This window comes from Lissotriton vulgaris, chromosome 5, assembly GCF_964263255.1.
Source record: "Lissotriton vulgaris chromosome 5, aLisVul1.2, whole genome shotgun sequence".
Taxonomy (NCBI): Eukaryota; Metazoa; Chordata; class Amphibia; order Caudata; family Salamandridae; genus Lissotriton; species Lissotriton vulgaris.
In genome coordinates, this window is record NC_141693.1 from 1,945,517,451 (window position 1) to 1,945,536,970 (window position 19,520).

At 45.1% G+C, this 19,520-nt stretch overlaps 1 protein-coding gene across 4 annotated transcripts in view; it reads right to left on the reverse strand.

Annotated features, from left to right (window-relative positions):
- LOC147717827 (uncharacterized) overlaps nucleotides 1-19,520 on the reverse strand; it is a 231,191-nt gene that overhangs the window by 54,730 nt on the left and 156,941 nt on the right. The window contains exons 2-3 of one of the 4 annotated variants that reach the window (XM_086920563.1): nucleotides 8,755-9,017; nucleotides 5,973-6,101 (exon numbers count right to left, since the gene is read on the reverse strand). In XM_086920563.1, coding sequence (XP_086776689.1) covers nucleotides 5,973-6,101; nucleotides 8,755-9,016 — 391 coding nt within the window. In that variant the 5' untranslated portion in view covers nucleotide 9,017. Of the gene's footprint in view, nucleotides 1-5,972; nucleotides 6,102-8,754; nucleotides 9,023-19,520 lie in introns of all 4 variants that reach the window. The other 3 variants (XM_086920562.1, XM_086920565.1, XM_086920564.1) reach the window with 3 other exon arrangements.

Genomic DNA, 19,520 nt, shown 5'->3' on the forward strand with positions numbered 1-19,520 from the left:
TGTGACCATGTATTGTATGGGATAAAGTACCCCCTGGCGTACCTGTCAAGGATATTGCAAATCACCTCAGAGTTCCATAACCTCATAAAGCAGCTTGCCGTTCTGCCTCATTCCTCTATGTGGTTATGAAACTCCTCAGTTACTTGCACTGTCCTTATAATGTATGGTGGGGTATTTTATCCCACGTGGAATGCGGTAACTGGGATATCCGCCACATTTGTGGCCTAGTATCCAGTCCACCAACTGGTAAATCAGTCCCTTAGTGTCAATGTAATTCTAGAAGACTCTCTTGATTTGGTCCACTAGACCTTTGTTCATGAGAAGAGAGTTGTGCCAAAAATGCCAAAAAACAAAAAACGAATAATTTAAAAACATTGGGACATTTGTAACCCCTTTGCTGCGTCGAACGTTCAGCACCCAGTGCTGAACGTTCGAATAACGAGCGCTGGCCCGTCGGCCAACGGTCGTGCACAGCACTGGCAAGGTAGTGCTCGCGACGACCGTTGGCCGACGGCAGCGCTTAAGGGGTTAAATCAGGGCAAATCGGAAGCATCTGTCATAACAAGTACCTTGCTGATTGCGTCTCTAAAGGGCTTACAGGTCTTGGTGGATCAGTGGCTTAGAGACTAACAAAGTATAACAAGTGACAAAGTTCTGCTAAATATTCCAGACCATTTCTACACCCTGCGGCATTCACTAATGATGCCACAATATGTACCCTTTTTTCGTAAGATAGGGCTTGGCCGCCTTGTTGACTGAGTCGTGCTATGGGGGAGTTTTCTACATCAGTTGAGCCTGGCTGTCGGAACCTTAATATAAAAGACACAACTTTGTCAACAAAATTGGCGAAATTGAGCACTACCCAGTTTGATTAAAAGTGGATCCAAAAGCCAACTCAGTAGTAGGATAAATTAGCAGACAGGTGAAGTAGAACTTCTGATAGGTCCATATTGTCCCTTTTCAGCTTCCTTCTATTTTTACTTAAGGGTACATTAGATATAAACTCACTCCAGTTAACACAGGGCTCAAAAGGGATATTCTTCAAGAAGGAGCTGAAAAGAGAATTCTTCAGTTTCAGACTTTTTGAAATAAAATGGAAAGTACTATAGATGGGTCCTGCTATCACAAATAAGCACACCTCGTTCAAGACCCCATTAAAGTCTCTTGTTGTAAGGGGAGGCGGATAGCAAGTCGCTGTAAAGACCACTCACCATGCAGCGGACTGCAGGCAGCACGTGGCCCCTTACAAATCACCCAAAAATTACTAATTAAATAAATAAATGATACTCACCAGAGAGAAGCAGGCAGGATAGGACCTTCATAAGCAGAAGCTTCTTCCAAGGACCCCATGCTGGGCAGGGCGCGTGCGAGCGCTTGGGGTACTGCGCACAGGTCATAATTGTGCTGGTGCGTCCTTCAGCCCGGTGAAGGCTTATTATTGTAAGAGGAGAGCAGCAACGTGTTGTGGGCGTTGGCTATGGGGTACTGAGAGGGGAATGTACTCCTGCTAATGAGGTCACTTGATTAGCCACAGCAGTTTGCGCGGCTGCTTTGTGAGAGGAAGGGTTACACACATCCTGCGTTTTGACCGTAGTAAGAACACCAAACGCCTCTTTGATCTTTAGCAACCTGAATCTGCATTGATTTTAGGAGTAGTCTTTGAAACACTTGAGAATTCCTAAATTTGTACATACGCACCCAGGCAAGGTGGTAAGATTGTGGGTACAGATTACCAAACTGTTTTAACTGGTATACATTTGTTTAAAAGAGGTAAAGGGACTGGTGGGCTCTAACTCTGCCCCCGGGCTTTGAGCATGAAGCATTCGGAGAGGTTAGCATATTGCTTCTTAAATACAGTTACCAAATTCAAATATGAATTCTTCTCGTACTGCGGTTAAATCTCAAAATAGGCATACCGACAGGCCCGGACTGGCCGTTGCGGGCACCGGGCAATACCCCGTTGCGCTGGACGGGTGGGGTATGGTTTTGGGTCCTTGGGGGCCGTTTTTGTTACATGGCCGATTTTGCAGTATAGCTCATGAAGCCTTGTGGTGAAAGACTCACGAACAGCTCACGCCATGAAGCCAGGCAAAGGCTGTGAGTCAAGGATGGCATTAAATACGGCTGTAGCCCTAATGCCCCAGGAGTGTGCACCTAGGGGCAGGAAGTGAGGGTAGAGCGAGTCAGCGGTCTAGAGTTCCCAGCCTCTTCAGATCCCACTGCCTCCAGTCTGTCACATGACCCCCATATTTAATTGCCCATCAATGCCAAGCCTCAGTAGTGACGGAATCACAGTAAAAGACAGGACACATGGCTGGCCTATCACATCGTCCACAAAATATTCCACATTTATTGACCCTCAGCGAGGAAGCATTCAGGCACCAAGCAAACAGAAAGGGATTGGAACTGGAGAAAAAGCATCATTTGAGCATAGAGAGGATCAATAAACAGCAAGAAAAGAATAAAAGGAAAGCTTCTGATATCAGAGTTGAGCAGGTAAATCCAATGGCAGAAGTGTGAGGTCCCACATGCTCAAATCTCTGGGATTCAGGCCGAATGGAAACTTCCGGCACCACACACAGACATATAGATGCAAACAGGTCAGAGAGAATTAGAGACCGCGTTCTAGCACAATTTCCTACGTCTTCATGTCAAGCGTCAGATTTGTGCTGCTGTAGGGTCCTATTGGTTTGAGACAAAAAGCTTCCAATTCCAGTTGAATTGTTAGTGTTTTATTGCAGGTGGCACATTAAATTGTGATCCTTGACAAACGGCATGCAAAATTTGGCACACTCACTACATTTTGGCACTCAAACCAGCCAGACCCTTACAGAGGAAATTGGTGCAGTATTTAGCAGAATATGTGCCTTTATCTGCGGTAAAGAACAAAATACACGTTATTCCTCAAAAAATTCAGAATAGGTGATAAATATTGACACTGATAAATTCCGTAACATGAGTTCAGATTTATATTTGGCGCTGTAATTATCGCATCCAAAAGAGTCTGTTCGTAATCTGACTCATAGTCAGTGCTCGTAAACAAAACCATGGCGCTAACATCTTATAAAGGGGCCATAGATGGCATACAAAGTGCACTCTCCCCCCCGCCCCAATGCATGCATCAACAAGAGGCCCCCTTCCAACAATTAAACTCAGGAGTCTTGCTTGATTTTCTGCAGTGCGTATGTTTATTAAAATAACTTCACAGGTCAATTACTTCATTGACCGCATTTCTTTATTTAAAGTCCAAATTACTTTTCACATCATGGCATTAAAAAATTCACACTTATCTACATATATACTCTTTACCGCCCATTCTCCAATGAGCATTTGGTTTAACTTCAGGGCTGCGCCAGCAGGCCACAACCCAGATAGCCTGCTCTCTTTACGTTAACCCCCTTCCGGTCAACAGAGCCGCAGGTGAATTATATGCCCCCACTTGGGCAACCAGCGGCTTCCAGGGTAGGGCTGGAGAAGCCAAGGCCACCAGCAGGTCAGCCTCAACTCTCCCGCCAGCCCGGAGTCCATGATGATTTCTAAAAACCTGTTCAGAGGTAAAAAACTGTCACTGGACAAGAAGTTCCCGTGTTATTCTTGTCCGGAAACCCCGCTATTGACCTGCCAAGAGACCTAATTTTAGGGTTGGGTGGGTGGGTGTCTTCTTCACGGACGTCCGACTCCTAGGGTGGCCAGTGGACAAAAGAGGGAGCCCTAAGATGGACGCAGGCTTTTAAGCCTCGCACCCAAGTATCACTTCCGGGGCGCCAATAAGCCCCGATTCTATTGGTCTACTTCTAGTTTCACTTCCGGGTCGGCTGACCCGGAAGTGAACCCCTGCCGGATCGGCCCCTTTGCTTGCCACTAACGGCGCCACTCCCCGAAGGGGGGTGGCGCCTTGCATAGATGGCATACAAAGTGCACTCTCCCCCCCGCCCCAATGCATGCATCAACAAGAGGCCCCCTTCCAACAATTAAACTCAGGAGTCTTGCTTGATTTTCTGCAGTGCGTATGTTTATTAAAATAACTTCACAGGTCAATTACTTCATTGACCGCATTTCTTTATTTAAAGTCCAAATTACTTTTCACATCACGGCATTAAAAAATTCACACTTATCTACATATATACTCTTTACCGCCCATTCTCCCATGAGCATTTGGTTTAACTTCAGGGCTGCGCCAGCAGGCCACAACCCAGATAGCCTGCTCTCTTTACGTTAACCCCCTTCCGGTCAACAGAGCCGCAGGTGAATTATATGCCCCCACTTGGGCAACCAGCAGCTTCCGGGGTAGGGCTGGAGAAGCCAAGGCCACCAGCAGGTCAGCCTCAACTCTCCCGCCAGCCCGGAGTCCATGATGATTTCTAAAAACCTGTTCAGAGGTAAAAAACTGTCACTGGACAAGAAGTTCCCGTGTTATTCTTGTCCGGAAACCCCGCCACAGGGCGAGGCGCTTACTGGCGGACTCGACCTCGCCCCCACGCTCAAGAGCTTCGGAGATAGCTCCTAAGATTGTTTCTATAAATATCTCGGTGCCCGCCTCTGACAGGTGCACACCATCCTCCGCATACAGTTCCGGCCTGGATGTTTGTATCAACTTGTGACGAATAGTTCTGATACTGGACTTCTGCAAGATCTCCGCCACTGCCTGATTTAACCTCTTTATCGATTTATTCACGTCTTTAATGGGTGCGGCCCGCGACCATACCAACCTCGGGATGACTTCGGACCACATTAGCGTAGCCTCGGGCAAGATATTTTTGACCGCTGCTAAGGTCGAAAACAAGAACGCTTTCACTCCTCTCCTTCCCGCCGGGATCATGTCGTTGCCACCACAGTGCAACACGAATACATCTGGATAAGGCATACCCCTGGCCAAAGCCGCCTTTAAATCCTTAGGGACGTCGGCTAGGAGCTGCCCGCCTATCCCCACCCAATGATGATTACATCCTTGCACCATGTGCACCCTTTTTTCGAGCGTCTCCTTGAAGATCACCCCAGCCCTGCAAATGAAGGAATGGCCGCACCAACATATTTGGACTCTCTTAGGGGAGGTACCTACAGCAAACATTAAGAGACACGGTGAGAACGATCTGAAGCAGAGGTGGCGGAAAAATAATGATACAGCTGTTAAACTAATTGTGGTCGTACATAACGTTCGTAACAAGCAGATTTCCAACGACCCAACCTCTTAATCGCCTGCTCGGGCAACACCAGACCCGCAGCTGTTGTTGCTGCCCCGATGCGAAAAGAATGGGATGTAAAATCGGACGGGTCCACCCCGATCTTCGCTAAAGTCATCTTAACCACCCTTGTAAACTGGAACCTAGTGAGGGGGAGCCCATTCATGTGAATCAGTACTCTATCATCGGCCCCTTGGGGCCTGGCTTGCATGAACTCTCTCATCAGGTTAACTGGACAGAAAGACTCACCCTCTACTCTACCCAATTGTACCCAAGTCCCTTTGCCTAAAGGGTCCGTTTTCGACCTTCGCACCCTGAGTCTCAGGACATCTACTGACTCTATTACGTCTGAGCACCTTAGGCCGCCCTCACTATCTGTTTTCGATGCCGGGAGTAATTCTGAGATTCGTAGAGCGCCGCAAAAAGCTAACACGTAGGCCATTCTAAATAATTGGGTCTCATATGATGAAAACCAAACCAACGGCAACGTGTCCAGGATTTTTACCAACTTCCCTACATCTATCGGCCTTCTAGAGTCTTTCGTCCCAGGTACCAAGCGCTCCCAACCCTTCACCGCCCTTCTTACTCTCTGATCCTTCGTTGGGTCGGTGACTCCCTGCAACCCTGCATAGAATGCCAGCGCTGATAGATGCCTCTTCATACCTGCAACTGAATTCCCTTTCTCCTTTTGCTGTACTATGAATCCTAACACGCTCTGCGGCATAAAAACATCCACTAGCCCCGCTCCCTTTAAGTATGACATATAACATTCCCAAGACTTTTGATACATACTCTTAGTCTTGGGGGCCACGGATGCTGCTATCAACTCGGAGGCAGTGGGGCACCAAGCTTCCATAGCTCCGCTGGGAAAGCTGACATTGTCGACTCTGCTTGCGGCCAAAGTGCCCGGAATTCTGTTAACTTAAAACGAGACAATGCATCAGCCGCTTTATTCTCAACACCTGGAACATGCCTAGCTGTGAAATGGACATTGTGTCTGAGACATTTCAGAATAAAATTCTTTAAGAGACGAAGCACCCATGTGCAGGTTGCGCTCTGGTTATTGATCACCATCACTACTGACATGCTGCCTGACCAAAATACAATGTGCCTGTTCGAGAGCATATCCCCCCACAAATGCAATGCCACCACTATGGGGAACAATTCTAGAAAGGAAATGTTACGGGTCAGGCCTAGTTCTACCCAGTCATCAGGCCAGTGCCGCATGCACCACTTGGAGCCCAAAATCGCTCCAAAACCAATACTTCCCGCTGCATCAGTGAACAGTTCCAGATCGGCATTTGAAGTGCTGGCGGACCGCCACAACACCGTACCATTGAATTCCTGCAAAAAACCCTTCCAAATCAGCAAGTTTTCTCTCACATCAGATGATAACCTCACTCTGTGGTGTTTTGCCCGCAGGCCAGACATTGCCCTTGCTATACTCCTGGAAAAGGCCCTGCCCATTGGTATGACCCGCAAGGCAAAGTTCAGTTGGCCCAAGAGGACTTGTAACTGGTGTAATGTAACTTTCTTTGCTCCCAGACAGCTATCAATTGCCGCCTTGAAGGCATCTACCTTTGACTTTGGCAACCTGCACACACCTGCTCTGGTGTCAATTTCAATGCCCAAAAATGTCAGACATGTTGTTGGGCCTTCTGTTTTCTCAGCCGCCAATGGCACCCCCAGAGCTCTCGTCACTTGCTGGAAGCCCAGCAGGGCCTTCCTGCAGGACTGGGAACACTTAGGGCCCATAAATAAAAAATCATCCAAGTAGTGTACTACTGCATGGGATTTGTCTGAGGTCAGGAATTGTTCCACCGCCCATTCTAAGAACCTTGCAAAGGTCTCGAAAACTGCACAGGCGATAGAACATCCCATGGGCATGCACAAGTCTATGAAGTAGTTGTCATCGAAAGTAAAACCCAACAGCCTGGTATCCTCTGGGTGCACGGGGACTAACCTAAATGCTGACTCAATATCTGCCTTGGCCATCAGGGCACCCTCACCCAGCCCCTGCAATTTTTCAATGGCTGTGTCGAAGGATGTATAGCGCACTGTGCATAGCTCCGGGTCTAATTTATCATTGACAGATAACCCTGGAGGGCTTGATAGATTATGTATCAGGCGGAATTTGCCCACCTCTTTCTTTGGGACTAAACCTAAAGGTGAACAGACCAGTTCAGGGTTTGGAGGATTCTTGAAAGGTCCAGCGACCCGCCCCATGGAGACTTCTTTCATGATCTTGCTTCGCGCCGCCTCCATGTTCTGGAGCACTGAGCTCTGATTGCGAGGCGGGACTTTAGTAGGGGATGCTGAAGACGGGATTCGAAAACCAAATGTAAAGCCGTGAAGCAGGAATTGGGCCTCCTCGAGTTTGTCATACTTACTAAGGAGGTGTGTCAAAACATGACGTTTAATTGGAGTTGGGAGCCTTGGGAGCCTTGTTGGATGCTTTGGGTGGCTTTCCTTTTGGGGTGGCATGGGCGGGCTGTTCTTTAGGATTTCCATTTTTCTTGAAACATCTGATTTCAGGATGGGATGTGCCACCGCAGTATGAACAGCAGTGCTTGAACCTGCACGAGGCTCCCCTAGTACACTCGTTTCTGTTAAACTGCCAGCAGGCCTGTTTTTTATCACCGACTCCCTTGTCACTCCGAAAGGACTGACTCTGAGCAGGGGCACTAGACTTAGACGTTGAGGGTGAGGAGTAAAAAACTGTATGCCATAAATTGATCTCTCGTTGATCCCATGATATACCTGGGTGGACTGCTTTCATTTGCCTGAACATTTTATCATATTTTAACCACCCCAGTCCTGGAAACTCAGCTGCGGCACCATGAATCAGGGATATATAACTCATCATCTGAGGACCTAACACAGGATATTTCTCCAGTATAACTGCAGCATAAATGGCAAATCCTGTGATCCAGTTTTTCATGGACCACTCTGTCCATGACTTCCTTTGACTATATTCACCCTCTTTCCCCCCTTTGGACTTTCCTGCCGCTACCCCAGCATTAATGAGGTCAAATACATCCATATATTCACCTCTGAGTATTCTTTCTTTTGTCTCTGCAGGCACGTGCCAGGTGATCCCTGTAGATGGCGATAGGGTCATTGAGGATGAACCAAACATTAACGGGCTGAAAGCCAACAGTGGTTGTCCCCCTGCCCCCCCCTGCGTCTGGCTATTAAGGGGCACAGACAAATCAGCAGCGTTGTTAGCTATTGATGCCTGTGATGGACACCCTAAATTTGAGTAAGCATTCAACATTACAGGCCCTGCCCCTGTTGGGTACGCCATGGTGGGTATCATCGAGCTTATGGGGCCATTACCAATTGCTTGGTAACTGCGCGACCCCCCCGGGTTGGACCCACACTTGCGACACTCCGCTACCTCGTTGCACCACTACTGGCGGTAACGTGCCCTGTGAACAGGGAACCCCCACATGAGTGACGGGGACCCCTCCTATTTGTGCAGGCTTAGCAGTAACATTCTGTCCTTCCGTGACATCCTTGTCCTTATCTGCGGGTGAATTCAACTCAACTGTCTCTAGCACCTCCTCCTCACCTGGTGATGCTGGTTGGGGCTGAGTCGCCCTGGGCCTTTTGCCTTTTGTTGCCTCTTTAAACCTCTCCGGCGTACGCCTCGCTCGCTTGCCTCTCCCTCTTTCTTCCTGAGGGTTCGCGTCCGCTTTGGCCCCCTCTCGCATGTTCTTTAGCACCCAATCCATGCCTTTTTCTCTCGTATACTCCAACAACTCCGTAAAACCGAGGTATTCGTCATTTTTTGCTGAGGGCTCTTTACCCTTCCGTGACCTTTTCGGCGGCATCCTGCGCTTAAAGAGAACAAGCGTTAATTTCTTTTAACTAACATTACACACATCTGTAAAGCCGTGCTCTCCCTTGCCCGGACCCTCGATGGGCCACCACTTATAGGATCTAAAGTGATCTTACTGCAGGTGACCCAAGAAAGTGTTGCACTATTTAAATGAGACACTCTGCTATCAATAAACTGACCCTTTCAGTGTTCCAAGCCAGAATATATTATACATCTTGAAGAAGGTGAAAGGTGAATATGAAATGAAACTTTGGGGACAAAGTCAATGTGCGATTACTATTCACAATAGCAAGGGACAATATGCATGACTAATGAAACCAAGTGCAGATACTACACCCATTTGTGAAACCTTAAGTTGATGCTACAATTCCCATACCGGGGCATAGATACTCAGGAATGTAACGCAACTAATGCCTGTAATTTTAGATAGCTTCTGTTTTTTAGCTGTATTTATGTGGAGGTGTACAAATCCGTTATTTCGGATTGTATCGGCATTTATAAATATTTTCTGCCCTTAAATGTTGTGGACTACGATATATTGCAAGACGCTCGCCGCGCCGGACCCCGGCTCCCAATGCTCCCTCATTCACTTGATAGAAATGCCAAAATTAACACTTAATGGTGAATCCCCGCGCCGGGGGTTAAAATGCGCTAAGGGGAGCCTACGCGCCGCGTCAGCCATACACCCGCTCGGCTGCATTCGCGTGCGCGCGCCACTCGGCACCCTGGCAACCCGTTCCTCTCATCAAGAATCAACACGCGCCTCCATTCGCTCGCACGATTCAACCATTAACTCCTCCCACGCTTTGGTGATACTTCATCAACAATCAACGCGCCTCCGGTCGCTCGCACGATTGAACCATCAACTCCTCACACGCTTCGACGATACTTCCTAAACAATCAACACACGCCTCCGTTCGCTCGTACGATTAAACCATTAACTCCTCACACGCTTCGACGATACACACGTGTGCCACGTCTCATAACCACACAACACACTGCACGGCCCACAAACCTGCCCACAAGTCGGATTGACCCTCGCTTGCTCGCCGCCGCACGATGGTCCCACGATGTCTTCTTCACGGACGTGCGACTCCTAGGGTGGCCAGTGGACAAAAGAGGGAGCCCTAAGATGGACGCAGGCTTTTAAGCCTCGCGCCCAAGTATCACTTCCGGGGCGCCAATAAGCCCCGATTCTATTGGTCTACTTCTAGTTCCACTTCCGGGTCGGCTGACCCGGAAGTGAACCCCTGCCGGATCGGCCCCTTTGCTTGCCACTAACGGCGCCACTCCCCGAAGGGGGGTGGCGCCTTGCATTCATACACCTGTTATGGCAAACAGAGAAACATCACCAACTCTAGCTTGACCAGGAACTGCCAAGAAACAGCAAGGCTGTATCATCTGGTCTTGATGGTTAAGGGCATTGATAATCAGTGAGAAATTAGTCAGATAGCCAAAGACAAAAAACCAAACCACTTCGGGCCCGTTTCACAAAAGTAATCCGAGACAAAATCCTAACTTTACAACTTTTGGTATTCACAGAAGGCATTTAGGAGTGCTGAAGTTAGGATTTTGCCTCAGTTAATCTTAAGTTTTGGTTTTATGTTAAACTTGAGACAATTAATTTAATAGTCGGTAACCTGAGCAGAAACACAAAAGTAGATGAAATAAAGCAAGAAGAAATATATTATGGACTGAGAGTTGGACTTTACATGTGTATCTACTTTTGAGTTTCTGCTCAGGTTACCAACTATTAATTAATTGTATTATATGTGGACTTAGGACTCTTGTTTCGTTTAAATTTAAGACAAACTTAAGTTCAAATGAGACAAAATCCTAGTCGTAAAGTTAGGATTTCGTCTCAGTTAAACTTATTTGTCTTAAATTGAACTTAAGACCAAAATTTAGGATTAACTGAGACAAAATCATAACTTTAGTACTCCCAAATGCCTTCTGTGACTACCTAAAGTCGTAAAGTTAGTACTCCCAAATGCCTTCTGTGACTACCGAAAGTCGTAAAGTTAGGATTTTGTCTCAGATTATTTTTCTGAATCAGGCCCTTAATTTTCTGTACATCTATATGTGTTCGTCTTTATACTTCTTATGGTCTCTAATCTGCTACATGTTGAATGAACTGTTGTTTGGTTTTGTGTAAAGCATCCATTGCCTTGGTGGTTAGGTCCATACTCTATAAATAACTAAGAATACACAATTTAAATAAACCACAGGCACATAAGGGCCATGGCTGAGTACTTGTAATACCAAAAGGGAAGGCCTCAGTCAAAGTCCAAGTAAATCAGCTTGATTTCAGAAACTCAAAATTGCTGGGACATCAAAGAGAAGTTTATCAATAGACAACAAAGCAGACTTTAAGTTTTCTCATTTTAAAATAATCAAACAAATGCCACAGTGAAAAATAGTTATTCAGAATATCTTCCACATTTCTTAGTAGAAGATTTCAGTATATTACATAAGTACGTAACTACAACAGCGTCTTGTTGCAATGTTTTACTTTGCCTTCTTCTGATCTCTCACCGTCGCTCTCTCTGTCCAGCTGGAAAGTTTCTTCCAGCACTATTTCCAGTCAGAAGGTTGAGGTTTTGCCTTAAGCAGAATCCATTGTGAGAGTTAGTTTCCCATCTTGAGTGGCTGTGAGGTGGTGTTTTGTATGTGTAATAAATACAAGAAGTTTTGTTTTTCCACATACTTTATCCAGGTTTGATCTATTTATGTCACTTGAGAAGAGTTAATTTTACCTGCTGTGCTGGGGCAGCCTGACACCACCATTCCTACCTGGTCCTGATGAACCGTGCCAGCACTGCTGCAAATGTGAAATGGTGCCAGTCATCGGCCATCCTGGTCTTTCACACTAACCTTTCATTTGTGGTGGATGGCGGGGAAGACCAAGAGGCTGAGTGCATAAAGTTTGCCCTCGACTACTACTCAAGAGAAATACCTTGGAGAAGGAATTGAATACATTGAAGTAGAAAGGGGTAATAACGCCTACCGAGGCTTCAGAGTGGCTTGCTCCTGTTGTTTTGGACAACAAATCAGGTGGGCTGGGAATAACACTTTGTGTTGAACTACGTGACGTGTATACTAGTATCTCGGTGGATCAACACCCATTGCCGCAAATTGAAAAACTACTCAGGATGATGGGGAAAGCATGTTTCGGTCTATGTGGGCCTCTTCAGATTGGTGTAGCTTGGTTCCAGTGGCACAGTGAGCAAAGGACCCAGGGATGGGCATACCCATTCAACTTTGGGAGTTACTACAAAGAATACAAAAAAAGATGATACAAATGCTTGAATTAATTTCAGCCACCAGTAATTTCTTGGGGATGCATCCCAGTTCAATTTTGTTTTTTGCTCACTTTGCCACCTCAGTTTACACTAAACCATACACAAATCTGATCTGGTCCTGCTCCAGGAATTGCTAAACCAGGTCCTCTCTGTAATGGAACAGGAAACCCATGATTGGTTAGGGCCTATCTGGGCATGGATTGGTGTCATTACAACGCATACAATTACAACGACATACCATTACAACGGAACTTTTACAACGCAAAAACTTTTACAACGCATGTATTTACAACGCATGTTTTCACAACGCAGGTACCTTTACAACGCATACCATTACAACGTAAGTATTGGTAAATATATAGTAATTTTATAATCGTAAATTAATTGAAAAAAATATAATTTAATGTAATTTAATTTCATTTCATTTCATTTAATTAATTTAATTTAAATTTAATTTTAATTTATTTTTACCCTGTACCCCTGTACCCCAAAAACCCAAAACTGACCCTGAACCCCAAAAATACCCCTTTACCCAAAAACTAAAAACTGACCCTGAACCCTAAAAATACCCCTTTACCCAAAAACCCCAAACTGACCCTGAACCCTAAAAATACCCCTTTACCCCAAACATATAACATTTAAAATATAATTATATACTTTCCAATACTTACGTTGTAATGGTATGCGTTGTAAAGATACCTGCGTTGTAAAAAGATGCGTTGTAAATACATGCGTTGTAAAAGTTTTTGCGTTGTAAAAGTTCCGTTGTAATGGTATGTCGTTGTAAAAGTTGCGTTGTAAGTGATGTTTCCCTCTGGGCATCTTCACTCGGGTGTAACTTGGTTCTAGCAGAAAAGTCTGCATCAGACCCACATCTTGGATTACCAGCTGCACCACTGCATTGCAATAAAGAATAAAGAAAAGTGATGGATGGAATGTTCGAATTAACTTCAGCCACCGGCAATTACTTGGGCTGCATCCAAGTCTGTTGCTTTTTTGTGTACAATCTGACCTCAGATTAAAACCAGTCATATGCAAATCAGCCATGGTCTTTCTGTATTAGGAACAGTCCAACCTAAAGCGTCAAGTCAGGTTCTCTAAGAATTGGACTGCAAGCAAGCCAGGAAAGGTGTCTGCCTATTTTGCCTTCCTCAGTAAGGTACAGATTGGTTTCAGTTGCGCAGTCAGCATGGGACCCACATCTGGGCATTAAATGTCCCTTAGGGCTTTGCATTGAAGAATATAAAAAAGGTGATGGCTGGAATGCTTGAGTTAATCTCAGCCACTGATAATTACTTGGATACCATCTCAGTCCATTGTTTTTATTTGCTCCCCATACCATCTCAGATTAGACATCCCAGACATATACTAATCAATATTGATTCTGCTCCAATGGATGCAGTCCAGCCCAAACAGCCAAGCCAGGTCCTCTCTGAACCAGTTGTGTTTTGTTACAGAGAGGAAACCTGTGATTGGGTGGTCCCACAGACTTCAGCAGCTGGCTCCCTACCTTGCAGGCTAATGTGCAATTTATAGAAAGAAAGAGTATTATGGGGAAACAGGAAAATTAAATAGAGAAAAACACATACCCCAGGAGTACCAAGTCATTTTTTGCCCCTAATGACAAGGAACGTGTACCACAGGTAGTACAGTATGAACAGTATGAAGGCAAGAAATATCACAGGGAGGTTTAATGCAATGTCACAGACCTTATAACTCAGTTACTGAAAGAAACTAGGACAATATTCAGAGCATTCTGGCATGTCCAATAAACAGAGCTGGAAGTTGAAAAACAATATAGGACAACAAAGGTACTGGAACCCAGAATCTTCTCATCCACAATCAAACACCGTATCCATTGTCACAAGGGCCTCGGGTCATGAGAGGACAAGCCTCAAATACTTTTCATGCCATGGTACCCTTAGACACACTCACTCTACTCTAGTTCCTCAACTCTACAACAAAGCTCTATTGCATTTTTTCTCAGAGTCCTGAAAGGCCACAGCACGTGTTTACAGGTTGTAGAACAACTGAACAACTTTTAAAATAACAACGATAAAGGAAAGACCAATCAGATGAACCCAAGATGAAGAATAAATATCATAAGCACAGCTGGAATAGCTCTCATTATAGGACCGAATGGCAGCCTGCTGAGAGTCCAAGCCGTGTAACCCGTTGCCATAGCTGCCAGGTTTTCAGTGTGCGTATGTGTGACATTTCCATGGTTGCAGTGGGTTTATGTGCGACATTTCAGTACCTGAGGTGTGACATTTCGAGTGACACTTTATCATGAACAGAACAAAACAATTGTTTCCAAGTAATAACATTTCCTTTAGAAAGGATTTGCTCCTGTGCAGTGTAATATAATGCCCTTGAGAGTACTTTAAACCCTCGTTAACAATCCTCGTCCCTAATAGTGGCTCAACAGAACCCAGACAGGAACAGCAGGTTGCAAGAGAGGCACTGCTGACATGATGAGAAAGCTCAAAAGTGACGGGCCGTCATCCAGGAGGCAGGGCAGCGTCACCACACCACAGGGACTGTGGGGACTATCCCCCGAATGCATCATTGTAGGAATTTGCGATTCCTAAATTGCGAAAATTAAGGAATCGCAATTTAGGAATCGCAAATTTCTATGCATTAAAAATTCGCAAAAGTTTTTACTATTTCTTAATTTTCCTTATTTGCGATTCCTTAATTGCGAATCGCAAATAAGGAATCGCTTTACATTGATTCCTATCGGCCTAGAGGCCCATAGGAATCAATGGGAAGGCATTCTCATTTTGCAAATTCGCAATTAAGGAATCGCAAAATGAGAATGCAATTTCAAGGGACCCCCCCTGCACCCCTGGAATGTCACGTAAGTACATTTTACTCACACACATGTCCCAAGGGCATGTGTGTGTGTAAAATGTAAGTTTCAAAAATGCATTTTTTTGCATTTTTGAAACTTTTCGCAAATGACCATGAAGGTTTACTTCATGGTAATTTTCCCCTTCCTAATTGCGAATTCGCAAATTAAAAAAAATCATGCATAGCATTTAAGAAATCACAACATTTGCGATTTCTTAAATGCTATCGCAATTTGAGAAATCGCAAAAAAATGCGATTTCTTAAATTGCGAAAAATGAAAAAAAAATAATGCATCCCAAAAAAGGTTTTTGCATTCGTAAACGGCCGATTTTTGCGATTTACGCCGTTTGCGAATGCAAAAACGCTTGATGCATGTGGGCATATATCTAATTATGAGAGCATGTTAGCAGCTGAGCAATGACCAGGGTATTATTGGCCCTAGTGCAAAGAAGGAAATTAGCCTCTTGCCCTCTGCTTGAACTGTGAAATACAGCAATAATCACAGTTTGGAGGTCCCCTTTGCTCTCTAAGACCTGGTGCCACTGCGCCTGCTGCACCAACAGAAGCTACACCCCTGCAGCTGCTTAGCAAATATGCATGACTAAAATTGAACCCTGTTCATGTGGGGGATTTAGCCAGAATGTGTTCCTCTAACCTCTGATGCAAGGTACTTTGCGGGGCTGCGATTCAATTTCCTGGTAACACATCTCGGATAGGGAGTGTCAGATTGGCTCGGCCACTTCCAAGAGTATAGAACAAAAAGTGGAGGGAGCAACATGCAGCTTCATCAGGTCATGATATAAGAAATTCCTACCTACTCCAGCACCTACGGTGGGGGCTGGGGAGGGGGGGGGGGGCGTCTGCAATGCCTACACAGGGGACTCTGGAGGTCTGCAACGCCTGCACAGGGGATTCACAACTGCTTAAAAATAATATTTACAGATGAATACATTGTTTACAAATAGAGAACCAAAATGTTAAATTCAACATTTTAAAAAGTTCTGGGAATCTGAAGGAATTTGACGTTGGAGGCCAATATTAAATTAGTATTCTCAGATTGGTTCATGGGAGCACTGCAGGTCATCAAACAGAATATAAAATGGATATTGGTTGGCCTCATTGAATTTAGAATAGCTCCATTTCCTCCCATTAAAATGTTCATTTTTTTTTATATATTTGTGATTTAAATAAAATATTTATTCATTTGTGTATTTGTCTAATAAATGCTTGTGTCAATTTTTGAGTATAATTTTGTAGGTCAAATCATCAAAATTGCTTAGGCTGAGATCCCCGGCTTCCAGTAATAACTCAGTGGGGATCTTTGGATTCCAATAAGGATTCAGTGGGTGGTCCCCTGATTTAAGTAATGTTGAAGTGGGGGTCCACATAAGGTCAAAGGTTAAGAACAACTGCAACATACAATAAAAAAAATAGAAAGACCAGGGTGTAAAGGCCATTCTTCAAACTTTGGGTCACTCAGTGTAGACCAAATTGTCACATTTGTAGGACTGGGATGATAGGCAGTTGATCGAGCGCAAATTGCACTGGCAGCTGTAGGGTTGCCTTATAATTCCGAATAGTCTGCACCTGGATATAATCTTTATTGTGTTAACATTTTTGCCATTAGATCGTGTATTCTAATAACACCAACGGTGAAGTGATAGGCATATTTATGTATGATTGCAGAGGCGGCTAATCCGCAGAAAGAAATATTCAAAGTCTTGAATGATCTGCGGACAGTGAAAGGCCCAACCCCGACCTTCAATTTGAAGGATTGTCAAGATTTTCAGGCCTTTTTTCTGAATAAAATAAAGGATCTGATGGTAGAGATTAGCCTAACCTCCCATTTTCCCTGTTCTATTGAGCCTCCCCACATATCCCCAAGGTCAACACTGGGTACGTTAACAGACCTTCCAGCTCTCACAACGGAGTCGCTACTCACCATAATGAATCGGGTGAAATCAGGATCCCCAGCCGACCCTTGCCCGCCCAAAATTTTTAAACTGGGCTGGCCTGGCATGGAGGATAAAATTCTCAACCTGCTGAATCGCTCCTTGGCAGAGGGACGGGTCCCCCATAACTTTAAGGAAGCACGGGTGATCCCCCTTCTAAAGAAACCTGGTGCCGACCCAAAAGTTTTCAAGAACTTTAGGCCAATCTCGCAGCTACCCTTTCTCTCTAAAATTTTAGAGCAACATGTCCTGCACTCCCTCACTCATTTTGTAGAAAGCAACCTTCTTCTGGAGCCCAATCAGGCAGGGTTCAGAGCTCATCACAGCACCGAATTGGTGATGCTTTCGGTGTTGGATGATTTGAGATTGAAGGCGGACAAAAGAAATCCATGTGCCCTGGTCCTTCTGGACTTATCCGCGGCATTTGATACCGTAAACCATTGTCAACTATTGTCGCGGGTTGAGGACTGTGGGATCCGGGGTACGGCCCTGGCCTGGCTGACTTCTTTTCTAGAAAATCGCTCACAGCGAGTCCAACTATCTGACCTCGTGTCAAGCCCAGCCAAATTGACATGTGGGGTGCCTCAGGGTTCAGCTCTGTCGCCCCTGCTCTTCAATATATACCTACAGCCACTGATTGCAGCCCTAAATAAGTTGAACTGTAGGGTCTATAATTACGCGGATGACACACAAATCCTGATCCAGACTGAACACTCCTCGAACGCATATTTGAGAATGCAAGACATTCTCAAATTTACGATTAACTGGATGTCGGATAATTGGTTGAAAATTAACCCAGACAAAACCGAAGTTTTGGCAGTCAATACAGCTACCGATCCATGGAATGATCGGTTCTGGCCAGTTGAATTGGGGCCATGTCCAGAACCTGCGGTAGCAGTAAAAAGTCTGGGAATCAAAATTGATGCTCTGTTGACCTTGACACAGCAGGTGTCGGCAGTGGTGGGCACTTGTGTTGGTCTACTGCGCCAGCTTCGGAAATTTTCCTCACTGCTGTCCGTCTCCACTCTTAGGCTGGCTGTTTCTGCCTTAATTCTAGCACGGCTGGATTACGGTAACTCCTTGTATCTGGGCCTGCCTAACAATCTTTTAGCCAGACTCCAAGTAGTGATGAACGATGCGGCCAGGCTGATTTTTAATAAGCCTCGGCGCACTAGGGCAACGCCTTTACTTCAGGATCTACACTGGCTGCCAATAGCTCAGAGAGTGAAATTCAAGAGTCTATGCATCGCTCATAAAGCGGTCCATGGCTCAGCCCCCATCTATATCAAGGATCGACTGACTAAATATGTGCCAAATAGGACCCTTCGGTCTGCTGACGCATGTAATTTGACATGCCCGAAGTTCAGTTTAGTATCCAAGGGTGGCAGAGCCTATTCCAGCATGGCCCCCCGAGTATGGAATCTGCTTCCAGTCAGTTTGAGGAAAGAAACTAATCTCCTCATTTTTAGAAAGCACCTGAAGACGCTGCTCTTCTTGGAAGCTTGGGGTTCATCGTAGTGAGAGGTTATGTGTTCTTGCCAGTGTTATGTGTCCATTGTGAGCGCTTAGATACCTCGGGGTGATATAGCGCTTTATAAATGAATAATAACATAACATAACATAACATATGATGTGGAGAAATCAATATTCCAATTGCGTATGCTTAGATAAGAGCCTTAACTTGAAGAATTGTATCTGGCTCTAATGAATGTTATAATTTGTATGCTTATGTAATGCATTGATTTAAATGTGCTCAGTAACAATGTTCATTCATCTGTCTTTTATGAATTTACGTGCTGTTTCTTATGTTGGCCAAATTCTGTAGGCCTGACATGTATTTTCCCTGCCGCTCTCGCTAGGTTTACTAGTAAAATTCATGTGTATGCAGAACTTGTTCTGTCTCATGTTTTCCATTGCAGGTGGAGAAATGCATCTTTGTTAGTTAGAATAATGTATCTGTTTTAGGAGTTGGGCTTAGGGAGAACATACATAGACCAGCAATGCTGATAATGTGGTATGATGTTCTTTCTCACTTGAGTGAGCCTGGGAATCAAGGTCATCGAGACAAGGTCTGGAAGCATTGTTGCGGCATGGAAAGTTTTCTGCGAGGAGGTGTCTTGTGTGAAAGGGGTGATACTGCACAGCCTGCTGGGAGTTTGCATTTGATTCTTGTATTGGAGTTAGGGATAGAGTCCTGGGACTTCTGCCTTATCGTGAGAGAAGAGAGCATCTTAGAACGAGCTCTGTAGCTTAATGCTACTTGACCCATTCAACGTTAATGGTTTTCTTAGGAAGCCTTCACAAGCTGACACCTCTCCAGAACTTGCCTTGGGGAAATCTAAGTAGGGATGTCAAGTTAGCGGTAGTGTAGGGACAGACTAATGCTTTT